The sequence below is a fragment of the Ranitomeya imitator genome, chromosome 5, assembly GCF_032444005.1.
Source record: "Ranitomeya imitator isolate aRanImi1 chromosome 5, aRanImi1.pri, whole genome shotgun sequence".
In the NCBI taxonomy this organism is placed as follows: domain Eukaryota; kingdom Metazoa; phylum Chordata; class Amphibia; order Anura; family Dendrobatidae; genus Ranitomeya; species Ranitomeya imitator.
This window is the reverse complement of record NC_091286.1, coordinates 549925786-549943576: the sequence shown is the minus strand read 5'-3', so window position 1 is coordinate 549943576 and position 17791 is coordinate 549925786. Positions and strand designations below refer to the sequence as shown.

The 17791-nt window shown below is 45.1% G+C and overlaps 1 protein-coding gene across 1 annotated transcript in view; it reads left to right on the top strand.

Annotated features, from left to right (window-relative positions):
* The first annotated feature begins 7172 nt into the window (after positions 1-7172).
* LOC138637846 (uncharacterized) overlaps positions 7173-17791 on the top strand; it is a 28211-nt gene continuing 17592 nt past the window's right edge. Inside the window, exon 1 of the mRNA XM_069726770.1 lies at positions 7173-7340. Within this exon, the coding sequence (XP_069582871.1) occupies positions 7173-7340 (168 nt within the window). The remainder of the gene's footprint in view (positions 7341-17791) is intronic.

Below are 17791 nucleotides of genomic sequence, written 5' to 3'. Positions count from 1 at the left end.
CACAACAGAGCTCTCTCCAAAACCGAGACGCGAACTGGGGACCCCGGTCACTGACAATTTTATCAGGCATGCCATGTAAATGGAAAATATGTTTAATGAACAACGCCACCAAGGCCCGTGCAGAAGGTAACTGTGGAAGCGACACCAAGTGCACATCTTAGAGAAATGATCGGTGACAACCCAAATAACGGTGCAGTTACGAGACTTGGGGAAGCCCACCACGAAGTCCATCCCGACCATCTCCCAGGACCTGTCTGCCACTAGCAGGGGGTAAAGTTGCCCAGCAAGCCATTGCCAAGGAGACTGATTATTGGCGCAGGAGACACACGCCCAAATATTGTACCCAAATATAGAAAATATACCGCACACTCAATTTTGGTATGATGCAAAAAAGGAAGGTTTTGTGCCAAATTTATTCAAATACAAAGTACAAAAAGTTGCCACACTGAAAATGGAGGAGAGAACCCAACGTTTCGACCCTCCCGGGTCTTATTCATGGGGTTGCTAGGAAAGTAGAATAACAACAGTATAAACATCTGTCTATAATACAGCAACATTATATACATTGGTAATGAAATCAAAAATAAAAGAAAAATAGAGAATAAAAAAATAACACAAGTAAACAAAACAAAACAAACTATCACCAATAGAATAAATATAAAAAACAAATATAAAAAAACAGGCAGCCAGAAATCGTGAAGGACTGGCAATCGGAAGCGACAGGAATCAGCTTCTGTAGAGATGTTAGGTCAGGTGAGATATAAACAATGAAATTACCTCTGGTTCTCGTTATAATTATACACAACAGTGGCAATGGAAAGTAAGCGATCCCTTCCAGGTATGTCCTGTCATTATGATAAGACCCATATTAGACTACAAGAGTATACATAATATAAGCACAGAAAATCGTGTTGGTATAAGACAAAAGTAAATCTAGAGGACAAAGGTGTGTAGGGCTATGGACAATGTATGATGCTGGTGTTCCCATATAGGTGATCCTGTCAGGAATGAGTCAGGAACCAAAAGGAAGGGTCCCCTATAGTATGTCCCAAAGTGTGGAAGAGTCGTAATAGCAGTAGGGGAACTGCTATCTAGATACCAGACCCATATAGTGTGTCCATAATCCAGGGAGAAGGGATAGTACAGGAGGGAGAGGGAGGAGTAGGTTCCAGATAGATACCTTTGCATGGGGTCAGATGTAGTCTCTGTGTCCCGGGTATGTGGAGCCTGATAAGGAAGGCCGTCTCACTGTGAAAAAGGCCTGTCCGTTAGGAGGTGAAATAAATAGACTGCAGGGCAGATGGCTTATAGAGTGCTGGCTGCAGGGGATCTCTGTACCTGTTAGAGCTCGTGTCCAGGTATGATGTCGGCGGCGCTCCCGCGCCCTGCTGTGGGAATGTGGTGGGAGCGAGTAGCGGTACTGCTTAAAAATACCGCCGAACCGGAAGTCCCGGACCGGAAGTAGCGCGGTGTTAATTGCGCCTGCGCAGTCAGCGCTGAGAGTTAGTGAGGGCGAACCTGCCCAAAGGAGGGAGTGTGCTCCGAGGCGTGACGTAGCCCGCTCTAGGGATGGGGTGGGAACGAGCCAAGAGGTGGGGACGGGCAGGGGCACAGAGACCAGAAATAGCGCGGTGTGAATCGCGCATGCGCTGATCGCGCTGGGACATAGTGAGGGCAAGCCTGCCCAAATGTGGGAGTATCAAAGCGCTATGGGTGGAAGAAAGTAGCGACTGTATTTAGGGAAAACTGACTAAGTGGTGGGCCATAATAAGTCTGTGAGTAAGTGGATAATGCTAAGTCTGGACAAAATGGAAAAATTGCATGAGGCAAATAAAATTATGCGGTAGAAACTATAAGATGAAAAAAAGGGGGGAAAAAATAAAAAATAAATAATGAATAAAGAATAAAAAATAAAAGATAAAAAATAAAAATAAAAATGAAAATAAAGAATAAAAAATAAAAATTAAGGGACCAAAAAATGAAAAAAAGAAAAAAAGAAAAGAAAAAAAGAAAAGAAAAAAAGGAAAAAAAAAAAAAAATAGGAAAAAAAGGAAAAAGCAAAATGGAGAACTCACCTATAGGGTAGAAAACTCAACGTGTCTGTAAGAAAAAGAAAAATAGTAGTAATGTTATAGCAGCCAATCAATCTCCCTATTGAGACCTTTTGGAGTTAGGGTCCCAAGTTTGTGAATCCAAAAGGTTTCCCTGAGTTTCAGTTGTTTGACATGGTTACCACCTCTCCTGGGTCTGCGTACCTGTTCAATTACTTGGTATTTGAGTTGGGCCACAGTATGTCTCATTTTAGTGAAGTGTTCGGGGATGGGGAGCCAGGTTTTATTGCAGCGGATGGTCGATTTGTGGCTCGCTATACAGTCCTTTATGTGTTGAGTTGTTTCCCCCACGTATAGAAGGCCACATGGGCATTTTATGACATAAATGACAAAATTAGAATTGCATGTATGGTATCCCCGGATGGGATATGTTTTGCCTGTTCTGGGATGTGTGACACAATCGGATTTAATTACGTTTGAGCAGGAAGCACAGCTAAGACAGGGGAATGTCCCTTGGCGGCGTGGAGCTAATACACTTTGATTTGTGGTGGAGCGTGTGCTACCAATGTCTGCCCGTCCTAATTTGTCCCTAATGTTGGGGGCCCTCCTGTTATACATAAGGGGTGGTGCTGAGAAGCTTGCTATTTGAGGGTATGCTTTCGCTAGGAGAGACCAGTGTTTTTTGATCACAGTTTCTATTTTGGGCATAAATGGGTGAAAAGTGTGGACAAAAGGTACTCTGTCCTTGTTCGAGTTTCTCGGGGTCGGTGATTGGGGTTGAAGGACCCTTGATATTTCCTGATCAAGAAGGCGCTGGGGGTAGTCCCTCTCCCTGAATCTTTCAGACATAGTGTCCAGACGTGTGGGTAATACGGCTGGATCCGAGACAATCCTGGCTACCCTAGTAAATTGGGAGCGGGGGAGGCTGTTACGTGTGGCTTTTGGATGGCTGCTGGAATAGTGCAAAAGACTATTACAGTCTGTCGGTTTAGAATACAAATCAGTTGAGAGGTGGCCCTCAATGTCTTTCAGTATTAATGTGTCTAGAAAAGAAATCCTATTGGTGTCGTATTGGATAGTAAACTGTAGTTCAGGGTAGATAGAATTCAGGGTCTGGTGGAATGTCTGCAAAATATCGGCTGGTCCAGTCCAAATGAAGAAAATATCGTCTATATAACGAAGATAGTGTTTTACATACTGTTTGTACCTATCGTCTGTGTAAACAAAAGTTTCTTCGAATGAGTTCATGTATGCATTTGCATAGGCCGGTGCGACGTTAGAACCCATTGCGGTCCCTTGGCGCTGTACATAGTAAGTGTCCTCATAGAGGAAGAAATTTTCATACAGGACTAGTTTTAGTAAATCCATACAGAGACGTATGGAATTAGTGGATCTGTCGGAGTTTTCTAGCAATAGTTTGGACGCCGTGATACCCTTCTCATGGGTGATAGACGTATAAAGACTGTTTACGTCCATGGTGACTAACAGGCTGTCAGGAGGAACGATGTCACAATGTTTGATTAGACTGAGGAAATGGCCTGTGTCTAGTACAAAGGATTTGGTAGTCTTGATCAATGGTGTAAGGATTTTCTCTAGAAAAACGGCCAGGGGTGAGAGAATGGAGTCCGTCGATGCCACTATGGGGCGACCGGGGGGATTAGTAAGGGATTTGTGTATTTTAGGGAGGACATAAAATACTGGGGTTATTGGATGGGGGTTGGAAAGGAACCTAGCCGTTTGTTGGTCTATTGTGCCGTTGTCAAGGTAGATATTGATGATGGACTGGATTTTTTTACGAATCTCTGGGGTGGGGTCTCTAGGAATGGTGTTGTAGGTATTCGTATCAGATAATTGGCGTCTTATCTCATCAGAGTAGAGTGTGTGATCCATAATAACTATCACCCCACCTTTATCTGCTGGCTTAATGATAATGGATTTATTATTCTGTAGGGAGACAAGGGCCTGTTTTTCAGATGATGATAGGTTTGTGCGTGTGGGAAAAAGACCCAGCTGGTACTGGTGAGATAGGTCTTTAAGATCCTTGTCTACAAAGGAAATAAACGTTTCGACGGCATGTGATATCTGTGGTGGGTTGAAGGAACTAGGGTTCCTCAATCCCAGTGATACAAGGGGAATTTCCGCAACAGAGACGTCCCCATTTGGAGACACTCTGTTCTCGGAATTACCCGCCAGAGTCCCAAAGTGAGTCTTCAGTCTCACTAGACGATAGAGTCTTTGTAAATCCCTCTCCAGCTGGAAGCTGTCCCAGATGGGAGTGGGGCAGAATGATAGTCCTTTCTGTAGTACGTTGAGTTCCGCAGGGGAGAGCGTATAACCTGAAATATTAATGACTATATTAGGTGTCTTACCTGCGACCGAGTTGTCATTTTTCCTCCTCGATCTTCTTGTTGGTCGATACGCTGGTATCCTCCCCTGCGGCCTTTCGGTAAAAAACGTGATCTGTTTGAACCGGTTGATGAATCGCTTTCCGCACTGAAGGAGCCTGTTTTGCGTTGGTATGGACGGCGCCAGGAGTTGTTGCCGGCAGTATCGCTCCATCTGTATACCCTATTCTGGGTATAATCGTCGTTGTCACGTTGGAACTTCTGACGTTTCTTGTCCTCTAGAAATTTCTGGTGGTCCGCAAGGATTCTGTCTGTCTTTTCTTTGAGGTTAGTCCAGTCGGTTGAGGCCAAGGTTGATGACAGTTGGGTTTCTATGGCTCGAATGCTGTCTTTTGTCTCTACGATTGCTTTTTGCAGGAATTCAATGGTCAAAATAATAATGTCCATAGAGCACTTGTTAAGTATTCTCTTATACTTATCGCAGAAGTCTGGGTTATCAGAGAAAAGAGTAGGGCGTAGGTTGCACCTAAGACCCCTCGGGATCTTGCCCTGTTTGTGATATTCTGCTAACGTGATGCTGTGTAGATCATAAGAAACTAACTTCCGTCGCTCCTTCTCGTAGTCCCTCGTACTGAGTTCATGTGAGGGGGTTTTCAGGAACTCACTCGAGTTCGTAACCTGTGATAGGATGCTGGAGCTGGTTGCAGCGTCGTATGCAAAGATGTCGGATGTCATCTGGTGGACCGGTGCTACACCAAGCAGTCAAGACACAAATGTATGGGTGATGGTGTGCACTCGAGTCTGGGACACGGAGGTGGTGGTATAACGGACCGTGTGGTCCAAGTCAATCAAATATAGAAAATGTACCACACACTCTCAGGTGAGATACTTTCCTAGCAACCCCATGAATAAGACCCGGGAGGGTCGAAACGTTGGGTTCTCTCCTCCATTTTCAGTGTGGCAACTTTTTGTACTTTGTATTTGAATAAATTTGGCACAAAACCTTCCTTTTTTGCATCATACCAAAACTGAGTGTGCGGTATATTTTCTATATTTGATTGACTTGGACCACACGGTCCGTTATACCAGCACCTCCGTGTCCCAGACTCGAGTGCACACCATCACCCATACATTTGTGTCTTGACTGCTTGGTGTAGCACCGGTCCACCAGATGACATCCGACATCTTTGCATACGACGCTGCAACCAGCTCCAGCATCCTATCACAGGTTACGAACTCGAGTGAGTTCCTGAAAACCCCCTCACATAAACTCAGAACGAGGGACTACGAGAAGGAGCGACGGAAGTTAGTTTCTTATGATCTACACAGCATCACGTTAGCAGAATATCACAAACAGGGCAAGATCCCGAGGGGTCTTAGGTGCAACCTACGCCCTACTCTTTTCTCTGATAACCCAGACTTCTGCGATAAGTATAAGAGAATACTAAACAAGTGCTCTATGGACATTATTATTTTGACCATTGAATTCCTGCAAAAAGCAATCGTAGAGACAAAAGACAGCATTCGAGCCATAGAAACCCAACTGTCATCAACCTTGGCCTCAACCGACTGGACTAACCTCAAAGAAAAGACAGACAGAATCCTTGCGGACCACCAGAAATTTCTAGAGGACAAGAAACGTCAGAAGTTCCAACGTGACAACAACGATTATACCCAGAATAGGGTATACAGATGGAGCGATACTGCCGGCAACAACTCCTGGCGCCGTCCATACCAACGCAAAACAGGCTCCTTCAGTGCGGAAAGCGATTCATCAACCGGTTCAAACAGATCACGTTTTTTACCGAAAGGCCGCAGGGGAGGATACCAGCGTATCGACCAACAAGAAGATCGAAGAGGAAAAATGACAACTCGGTCGCAGGTAAGACACCTAATATAGTCATTAATATTTCACGTTATACGCTCTCCCCTGCGGAACTCAACGTACTACAGAAAGGACTATCATTCTGCCCCACTCCCATCTGGGACAGCTTCCAGCTGGAGAGGGATTTACAAAGACTCTATCGTCTAGTGAGACTGAAGACTCACTTTGGCACTCTGGCGGGTAATTCCAAGAACAGAGTGTCTCCAAATGGGGACGTCTCTGTTGCGGAAATTCCCCTTGTATCACTGGGATTGAGGAACCCTAGTTCCTTCAACCCACCACAGATATCACATGCCGTCGAAACGTTTATTTCCTTTGTAGACAAGGATGTTAAAGACCTATCTCACCAGTACCAGCTGGGTCTTTTTCCCACACGCACAAACCTATCATCATCTGAAAAACAGGCCCTTGTCTCCCTACAGAATAATAAATCCATTATCATTAAGCCAGCAGATAAAGGTGGGGCGATAGTTATTATGGATCACACACTCTACTCTGATGAGATAAGACGCCAATTATCTGATACGAATACCTACAACACCATTCCTAGAGACCCCACCCCAGAGATTCATAAAAAAATCCAGTCCATCATCAATATCTACCTTGACAACGGCACAATAGACCAACAAACGGCTAGGTTCCTTTCCAACCCCCATCCAATAACCCCAGTATTTTATGTCCTCCCTAAAATACACAAATCCCTTACTAATCCCCCCCGGTCGCCCCATAGTGGCATCGACGGACTCCATTCTCTCACCCCTGGCTGTTTTTCTAGAGAAAATCCTTACACCATTGATCAAGACTACCAAATCCTTTGTACTAGACACAGGCCATTTCCTCAGTCTAATCAAACATTGTGACACCGTTCCTCCTGATAGCCTGTTAGTCACCATGGACGTAAACAGTCTTTATACGTCTATCACCCATGAGAAGGGTATCACGGTGTCCAAACTATTGCTAGAAAACTCCGACAGATCCACTAATTCCATACGTCTCTGTATGGATTTACTAAAACTAGTCCTGTATGAAAATTTCTTCCTCTATGAGGACACTTACTATGTACAGCGCCAAGGGACCGCAATGGGTTCTAACGTCGCACCGGCCTATGCAAATGCATACATGAACTCATTCGAAGAAACTTTTGTTTACACAGACGATGGGTACAAACAGTATGTAAAACACTATCTTCGTTATATAGACGATATTTTCTTCATTTGGACTGGACCAGCCGATATTTTGCAGACATTCCACCAGACCCTGAATTCTATCTACCCTGAACTACAGTTTACTATCCAATACGACACCAATAGGATTTCTTTTCTAGACACATTAATACTGAAAGACATTGAGGGCCACCTCTCAACTGATTTGTATTCTAAACCGACAGACTGTAATAGTCTTTTGCACTATTCCAGCAGCCATCCAAAAGCCACACGTAACAGCCTCCCCCGCTCCCAATTTACTAGGGTAGCCAGGATTGTCTCGGATCCAGCCGTATTACCCACACGTCTGGACACTATGTCTGAAAGATTCAGGGAGAGGGACTACCCCCAGCGCCTTCTTGATCAGGAAATATCAAGGGTCCTTCAACCCCAATCACCGACCCCGAGAAACTCGAACAAGGACAGAGTACCTTTTGTCCACACTTTTCACCCATTTATGCCCAAAATAGAAACTGTGATAAAAAAACACTGGTCTCTCCTAGCGAAAGCATACCCTCAAATAGCAAGCTTCTCAGCACCACCCCTTATGTATAACAGGAGGGCCCCCAACATTAGGGACAAATTAGTACGGGCAGACATCGGTAGCACACGCTCCACCACAAATCAAAGTGTATTAGCTCCACGCCACCAAGGGACATTCCCCTGTCTTAGCTGTGCTTCCTGTTGTGGATTCTGTTTTTGGGCTCCCTCTGGTGGTTACAGATGGTACTGGGTGACTTGTGTTCTCTGAGGTCTCTGGTGTCCACCTGTTCTATCTGTATTCTATCTGTATTCTTCAGGACAAGCTAAGTTTTTGATTTTCCTGTTCCACGTTTTGCTTAATTTTTGTCTTAGTCCAGCTTGCAGATATGTGATTCCTTTTTGCTGGTTGCTCTAGTGGGCTGATGTTACTCCTCATGTTCCATGAGTTGGAACATGAGTTCAAGTAATTTCAGGATGGTTTTTTGTAGGGTTTTTCGCTGACCGCGCAGTTCACTTTTGTATCCTCTGCTATCTAGCTTTAGCGGGCCTCATTTTGCTGAATCTGTTTTCATAACTACGTATGTGCTTTCCTCTCATTTCACCGTCATTACATGTGGGGGGCTGCTATTTCTGTGGGGTGTTTCTCTGGAGGCAAGAGAGGTCTGTGTTTCTTCTAATAGGGAAAGTTAGTTCTTCGGCTGGCGCGAGACGTCTAGAATCATCGTAGGCACGTTCCCCGGCTACAGCTAGTTGTGTGTTGAGGTTCAGGATCGCGGTCAGCTCAGTTTCCATCACCCTAGAGCTTGTTTTGTTTTTTTGCTTGTCCTTTTGTGATCCCCTGCCATCGGGATCATGACAGTATAGCCGGCCAAAAAGTGGTAATCGTATTGGCTGAAGTAGGAGGAAAAGTAGTCTGAGGAAGTTTTTTTTTTTTTTTTTTTCCTTTCTCCTCTCAGAGTTTGCTGCATAGCCTTAATTGCAGCCTGGCTGCGTCTTACCTCCTCTTAATCCTTGAATGGCTCTGACCTCAGCTGTTTATCATGGACGTCCAGAGTTTGGCTTCCAGCCTGAATAACCTTGCTGCTAAGGTTCAAAATATACAAGATTTTGTTGTGCATGCTCCTATGTCTGAACCTAGAATTCCTATCCCAGAGGTTTTTTCTGGAGATAGATCTAGTTTTCTGAATTTTAGGAACAATTGCAAGTTGTTTCTTTCTTTGAAATCTCGCTCTTCTGGAGACCCTGCTCAGCAAGTCAAGATTGTTATATCTTTCCTGCGGGGTGACCCTCAGAATTGGGCATTTGCATTGGCACCAGGGGATCCTGCGTTGCTCAATGTAGATGCGTTTTTTCTGGCATTGGGTTTGCTCTATGAGGAACCTAACCTAGAGATTCAGGCTGAAAAAGCTTTATTGGCTCTCTCTCAGGGGCAAGATGAAGCAGAAATATATTGTCAGAAATTTCGGAAATGGTCGGTGCTTACTCAGTGGAATGAGTGCGCCCTGGCTGCAAGATTTAGAGATGGCCTTTCTGAGGCCATTAAAGATGTCATGGTGGGGTTCCCTGCGCCTACAGGTCTGAATGAGTCTATGACTATGGCTATTCAGATTGATCGGCGTTTACGGGAGCGCAAACCTGTGCACAATTTGGCGGTGTCTTCTGAACAGGCACCTGAGACAATGCAATGTGATAGAATTCAGTCCAGAAGTGAAAGGCAAAACTATAGGCGGAAAAATGGGTTGTGTTTTTATTGTGGTGATTCAGCTCATGTTATATCAGCATGCTCTAAACGCACAAAAAAAGTTGATAAGTCTGTTGCCATTAGTACTTTACAGTCTAAGTTCATTCTGTCTGTGACTCTGATTTGTTCATTATCAGCCATTTCCGTTGATGCCTATGTGGATTCAGGCGCTGCCCTGAGTCTTATGGAGTGGTCATTTGCCAACCGCTGTGGGTTTAGTCTGGAGCCTCTGGAAGTCCCTATTCCTTTGAAAGGAATTGACTCTACACCTTTGGCTATGAATAAACCTCAGTACTGGACACAAGTGACCATGCGTATGACTCCCGTTCATCAGGAGGTGATTCGCTTCCTGGTACTGTATAATTTACATGATGTCTTAGTGCTTGGTCTGCCATGGTTACAAACTCATAACCCAGTCTTGGACTGGAAAACGATGTCTGTGTTAAGCTGGGGATGTCAGGGGGTTCATGATGATGCACCTCCGATTTCTATCGCTTCATCTACTCCTTCTGAGGTTCCAGTATTTTTGTCTGATTATCGGGATGTTTTTGAGGAGCCTAAGCTCAATTCGCTTCCTCCTCACAGGGATTGTGATTGTGCTATAGATTTGATTCCTGGCAGTAAATTTCCTAAAGGTCGTTTGTTCAATCTGTCAGTGCCAGAGCATACTGCTATGCGGGATTATGTTAAGGAGTCCTTGGAAAAGGGACATATCCGTCCATCTTCGTCCCCTTTGGGAGCAGGTTTTTTTTTTTTGTGGCCAAAAAAGATGGTTCCTTGAGGCCTTGTATAGATTACCGTCTTTTGAATAAGATTACAGTTAAATATCAGTATCCTTTGCCATTGTTGACTGATTTGTTCGCTCGCATTAAGGGGGCTAAATGGTTCACTAAGATTGATCTTCGGGGTGCGTATAATCTTGTGCGGATAAAGCAGGGTGATGAGTGGAAAACCGCATTTAATACGCCTGAGGGCCATTTTGAGTATTTGGTGATGCCTTTTGGACTTTCTAATGCTCCTTCTGTCTTCCAGTCCTTTATGCACGATATTTTCCGTGAATATCTGGATAAATTTATGATTGTGTATTTGGATGATGTTTTGGTTTTTTCAGATGACTGGGAGTCCCATGTTCAGCAGGTCAGGAAGGTGTTTCAGGTCCTGCGGGCCAATTCTTTGTTTGTAAAAGGTTCAAAGTGTCTCTTTGGAGTCCAGAAGATTTCTTTTTTGGGGTATATTTTTTCCCCTTCTACTATTGAGATGGATCCCGTCAAGGTTCAGGCTATTTGTGACTGGACGCAGCCTACATCTCTTAAGAGTCTACAGAAGTTCTTGGGCTTTGCTAATTTTTATCGTCGTTTCATAACTAATTTTTCTAGTGTTGTTAAGCCTTTGACGGATTTGACTAAGAAGGGTGCTGATGTTGCTGATTGGTCTCCTGCGGCTGTGGAGGCCTTTCAGGAACTTAAGCGCCGGTTTTCTTCTGCTCCTGTGTTGCATCAGCCAGATGTTTCGCTTCCTTTTCAGGTTGAGGTTGATGCTTCCAAGATTGGAGCGGGGGCGGTTTTGTCACAGAGAAGCTCCGATTGCTCAGTGATGAAGCCATGTGCGTTCTTTTCTAGAAAGTTTTCGCCCACTGAGCGGAATTATGATGTTGGTAATCGGGAGCTTTTGGCCATGAAGTGGGCATTTGAGGAGTGGTGTCATTGGCTTGAGGGTGCTAGACATCGTGTGGTGGTCTTGACTGATCACAAAAATCTGATTTACCTTGAGTCTGCCAAGCGTCTGAATCCTAGACAGGCTCGTTGGTCACTGTTTTTCTCCCGTTTCGATTTTGTGGTTTCATAACTGCCAGGTTCAAAGAATGTGAAGGCGGATGCTCTTTCTAGGAGTTTTGTGCCTGACTCCCCTGGAAATTCTGAGCCCACTGGTATCCTTAGGGATGGGGTGATTTTGTCGGCTGTCTCCCCAGACTTGCGACGTGCTTTGCAGGAGCTTCAGGCGGATAAACCTGATCGTTGTCCGCCGGAAAGACTGTTTGTTCCGGATAATTGGACCAGTAGAGTCATCTCCGAGGTCCATTCTTCTGCGTTGGCAGGTCATCCTGGAATATTTGGTACTAGAGACTTGGTGGCCAGGTCTTTTTGGTGGCCTTCCTTGTCGAGGGATGTGCGTTCTTTTGTGCAGTCTTGTGAAGTTTGCGCTCGGGCTAAGCCTTGCTGTTCTCGGGCCAGTGGATTGTTGTCACCTTTGCCTATTCCGAAGAGGCCTTGGATGCACATTTCCATGGACTTTATTTCGGATCTCCCTGTATCTCAAAAAATGTCCGTCATCTGGGTTGTGTGTGACCGCTTTTCTAAGATGGTTCATCTGGTACCCTTGCCTAAGTTGCCTTCCTCCTCTGAGTTGGTCCCTCTGTTTTTTCAGAACGTGGTTCGTTTGCATGGGATTCCGGAGAACATCGTTTCTGACAGGGGATCCCAGTTTGTGTCTAGATTTTGGCGGACGTTCTGTGCTAAGATGGGCATTGATTTGTCCTTTTCGTCTGCATTCCATCCTCAGACGAATGGCCAGACGGAACGAACTAATCAGACCTTGGAAACTTATTTAAGGTGTTTTGTTTCTGCTGATCAAGATGACTGGGTTACCTTTTTGCCGCTTGCCGAATTTGCCCTTAACAATTGGGCTAGTTCTGCTACCTTGGTTTCTCCTTTCTTTTGTAATTCGGGGTTTCATCCTGGTTTTTCCTCTGGTCAGGTGGAGCCTTCTGATTGTCCTGGAGTGGACATGGTGGTGGATAGGTTGCATCAGATTTGGAGTCATGTGGTGGACAATTTGAAGTTGTCCCAGGAGAGGGCTCAGCAGTTTGCTAATCGCCGTCGCCGCGTGGGTCCTCGACTTCGTATTGGGGACTTGGTGTGGTTGTCTTCTCGTTTTGTTCCTATGAAGGTCTCTTCTCCTAAGTTCAAGCCTCGGTTCATCGGTCCCTATAGGATCTTGGAAATTCTTAACCCTGTGTCGTTTCGTTTGGATCTCCCGGCATCGTTTGCTATTCATAATGTGTTCCATCGGTCGTTGTTGCGGAAGTATGAGGTACCTGTTGTTCCTTCGCTTGAGCCTCCTGCTCCGGTGCTGGTGGAGGGAGAATTGGAGTATGTTGTGGAGAAGATCTTGGATTCTCGTGTTTCCAGACGGAAACTCCAGTATTTGGTCAAGTGGAAGGGTTATGGTCAGGAGGATAATTCTTGGGTGGTTGCCTCTGATGTTCATGCTGCTGATTTGGTCCGTGCATTTCATAGGGCTCATCCTGGTCGCCCTGGTGGTTCTCGTGAGGGTTCGGTGACCCCTCCTCAAGGGGGGGGTACTGTTGTGGATTCTGTTTTTGGGCTCCCTCTGGTGGTTACAGATGGTACTGGGTGACTTGTGTTCTCTGCGGTCTCTGGTGTCCACCTAATCTATCAGGATATGGGAGTTTCCTATTTAACCTGGCTTTCTTGTCATTTCCTCGCCGGCTATCAATGTAATCAGTGTGTCTTGTTACATCTGCTTCCCGCTTCTGTATTCTTCAGGACAAGCTAAGATTTTGATTTTCCTGTTCCACGTTTTGCTTAATTTTTGTCTTAGTCCAGCTTGCAGATATGTGATTCCTTTTTGCTGGTTGCTCTAGTGGGCTGATATTACTCCTCATGTTCCATGAGTTGGAACATGAGTTCAAGTAATTTCAGGATGGGTTTTTGTAGGGTTTTTCGCTGACCGCGCAGTTCACTTTTGTATCCTCTGCTATCTAGCTTTAGCGGGCCTCATTTTGCTGAATCTGTTTTCATAACTACGTATGTGCTTTCCTCTCATTTCACCGTCATTACATGTGGGGGGCTGCTATTTCTGTGGGGTGTTTCTCTGGAGGCAAGAGAGGTCTGTGTTTCTTCTAATAGGGAAAGTTAGTTCTTCGGCTGGCGCGAGACGTCTAGAATCATCGTAGGCACGTTCCCCGGCTACAGCTAGTTGTGTGTTGAGGTTCAAGATCGCGGTCAGCTCAGTTTCCATCACCCTAGAGCTTGTTTTGTTTTTTTGCTTGTCCTTTTGTGATCCCCTGCCATTGGGATTATGACAGCTTCCTGCTCAAACGTAATTAAATCCGATTGTGTCACACATCCCAGAACAGGCAAAACATATCCCATCCGGGGATACCATACATGCAATTCTAATTTTGTCATTTATGTCATAAAATGTCCATGCGGCCTTCTATACGTGGGGGAAACAACTCAACACATAAAGGACCGTATAGCGAGCCACAAATCGACCATCCGCTGCAATAAAACCTGGCTCCCCATCCCCGAACACTTCACTAAAATGAGACATACTGTGGCCCAACTCAAATACCAAGTAATTGAACAGGTACGCAGACCCAGGAGAGGTGGTAACCATGTCAAACAACTGAAACTCAGGGAAACCTTTTGGATTCACAAACTTGGGACCCTAACTCCAAAAGGTCTCAATAGGGAGATTGATTGGCTGCTATAACATTACTACTATTTTTCTTTTTCTTACAGACACGTTGAGTTTTCTACCCTATAGGTGAGTTCTCCATTTTGCTTTTTCCTTTTTTTCCTTTTTTTTTTTTTTTTTCCTTTTTTTCTTTTCTTTTTTTCTTTTCTTTTTTTCTTTTTTTCATTTTTTGGTCCCTTAATTTTTATTTTTTATTCTTTATTTTCATTTTTATTTTTATTTTTTATCTTTTATTTTTTATTCTTTATTCATTATTTATTTTTTATTTTTTCCCCCCTTTTTTTCATCTTATAGTTTCTACCGCATAATTTTATTTGCCTCATGCTATTTTTCCATTTTGTCCAGACTTAGCATTGTCCACTTACTCACAGACTTATTATGGCCCACCACTTAGTCAGTTTTCCCTAAATACAGTCGCTACTTTCTTCCACCCATAGCGCTTTGATACTCCCACATTTGGGCAGGCTTGCCCTCACTATGTCCCAGCGCGATCAGCGCATGCGCGATTCACACCGCGCTATTTCTGGTCTCTGTGCCCCTGCCCGTCCCCACCTCTTGGCTCGTTCCCACCCCATCCCTAGAGCGGGCTACGTCACGCCTCGGAGCACACTCCCTCCTTTGGGCAGGTTCGCCCTCACTAACTCTCAGCGCTGACTGCGCAGGCGCGATTAACACCGCACTACTTCCGGTCCGGGACTTCCGGTTCGGCGGTATTTTTAAGCAGTACCGCTACTCGCTCCCACTACATTCCCACAGCAGGGCGCGGGAGCGCCACCGACATCATACCTGGACACGAGCTCTAACAGGTACAGAGATCCCCTACAGCCAGCACTCTATAAGCCATCTGCCCTGCAGTCTATTTATTTCACCTCCTAACGGACAGGCCTTTTTCACAGTGAGACGGCCTTCCTTATCAGGCTCCACATACCCGGGACACAGAGACTACATCTGACCCCATGCAAAGGTATCTATCTGGAACCTACTCCTCCCTCTCCCTCCTGTACTATCCCTTCTCCCTGGATTATGGACACACTATATGGGTTTGGCATCTAGATAGCAGTTCCCCTACTGCTATTACGACTCTTCCACACTTTGGGACATACTATAGGGGACCCTTCCTTTTGGTTCCTGACTCATTCCTGACAGGATCACCTATATGGGAACACCAGCATCATACATTGTCCATAGCCCTACACACCTTTGTCCTCTAGATTTACTTTTGTCTTATACCAACACGATTTTCTGTGCTTATATTATGTATACTCTTGTAGTCTAATATGGGTCTTATCATAATGACAGGACATACCTGGAAGGGATCACTTACTTTCCATTGCCACTGTTGTGTATAATTATAACGAGAACCAGAGGTAATTTCATTGTTTATATCTCACCTGACCTAACATCTCTACAGAAGCTGATTCCTGTCGCTTCCGATTGCCAGTCCTTCGCGATTTCTGGCTGCCTGTTTTTTTATATTTGTTTTTTATATTTATTCTATTGGTGATAGTTTGTTTTGTTTTGTTTACTTGTGTTATTTTTTTATTCTCTATTTTTCTTTTATTTTTGATTTCATTACCAATGTATATAATGTTGCTGTATTATAGACAGATGTTTATACTGTTGTTTTTCTACTTTCCTAGCAACCCCATGAATAAGACCCGGGAGGGTCGAAACGTTGGGTTCTCTCCTCCATTTTCAGTGTGGCAACTTTTTGTACTTTGTATTTGAATAAATTTGGCACAAAACCTTCCTTTTTTGCATCATACCAAAATTGAGTGTGCGGTATATTTTCTATATTTGATTGACTTGGACCACACGGTCCGTTATACCAGCACCTCCGTGTCCCAGACTTGAGTGCACACCATCACCCATACATTTGTGTCAAATATTGTACCCGACATCACAGGCGATATGCAGCCACCAGTACGTCCTTGCCAAAAGCTCAGATGTCCTCTTGCTCCCAAAATGTCCACCCACCCTGGACAAGTGAGCCCAAGAGAGAACCTCCAGTCACAAATTAGATGAAATGAAAGTCTTGCCTGGGGCACAGACTCTAGCGAAACTGGAGCCACAGTTCTCAGGCTCTCAGAAGGGACAATAAACCGAGGCCCGTCCTCCTCCTCCTCAGATGACACTACGGAGCGAGAGAGAGCGTCGGCACGAATGTTCTTCTTCCCGGAGAGAAAATAGAAAGTAAAATGGATCTGGGAGAAGAACAGGGACCATCTAGCCTGGCGAGAATTCAGCCGCTGGGCCGTCTATAAGTACACCAAGTTCTTTAGGTCTGTGAACACTTGGAAGGGAAAGCGAGCTCCCTCGAAGCAGTGTCTCCACTCTGAGAAAGCCAACTTCATGGCTAGCAACTTCCTGTCCCCGATGGAATAATTCCTCTCCGCTGGTGAAAAGGTCTTGGAGCAGAAGAAGCTAGAATACTTCAGACCTTGAGCATCCTTTTGGAAGAGGACTGCTCCAGCACCGACGGATGAGGCATCCACCTCCATAATAAATGGCTTATCTACATCAGGGCGATGTAGGATGGGAGTGGTAGCAAAGTGTGACTTAATCGAGAGAAAAGCCTTGGAGACCTCCTCCAACCACAACTTGGGATTTGCTCCCTTCTTGGTGAGGGCAACCAAGAGATCTACTAAAGTTGAGAAGTGTGGAATGAACTGGCAATAGTAATTAATGAACCCCATAAAGTGCTGCACTGCTTTAAGAGAATGGGGTTCCTGCCAGTCCATCACAGCCTGTAGCTTGGCAGGATCCATAGCCAATTCCTGGGCAGAGATGATATATCCAAGGAAAGGCAAGGACTTCTGCTCAAACATACACTTCTCCAACTTGGCGCATTGGGAGTTTGCCCGTAAGAGGTCAAAAACTTTGCGAACATTTCTCCGATGGGAGTCAATATCTGGAGAGTAGATGAGAATATCATCCATATAGACTACGACCGAGGTGGTGAGCATCTCCCGGAAGATGTCGTTCACAAAGTCTTGGAAAATGGCTGGGGCATTACGGAGCCCGAAGGGCATCACCAGATATTCATAGTGCTCATCCCTGGTGTTTAAAGCCATCTTCCATTCGTCCCTCTCACAGATGCGAATCAGGTTGTAAGCACCCTGCAGATCTAACTTAATAAATATCCTTGCACCCCGTAGCCTATCAAAAAGCTCAGATATCAGAGGTAGTGGGTATTTATTCTTAACGATGATGGCGTTAAGACCACTGTAGTCTATGCATGGACGTAGTTCTCCATTCTTCCTCTGCACAAAGAAGAACCCAGTCCCTGCAGGTGACACTAACTTCCTAATGAATCCTCTTGCTAGATTCTCTTGAATGTACTGGGACATTGCCTTCATCTCCGGGAGAGATAACGGATAGACTCGACCCCGGGGAGGGTCAGCACCAGGTAAGAGGTCAATAGGACAGTCATAGGGGTGGTGAGGCGGAAGGGTCTCCACAGCCCTTTTGGAGAACACGTCCACATAGGACCAAGAGTGCTTGGGGAGAGAGGAAAGATCTGTGGGTACCTCTGTAGAAGCAACCTCTGACATCTACCCTAACATGATTTACTCCACCCT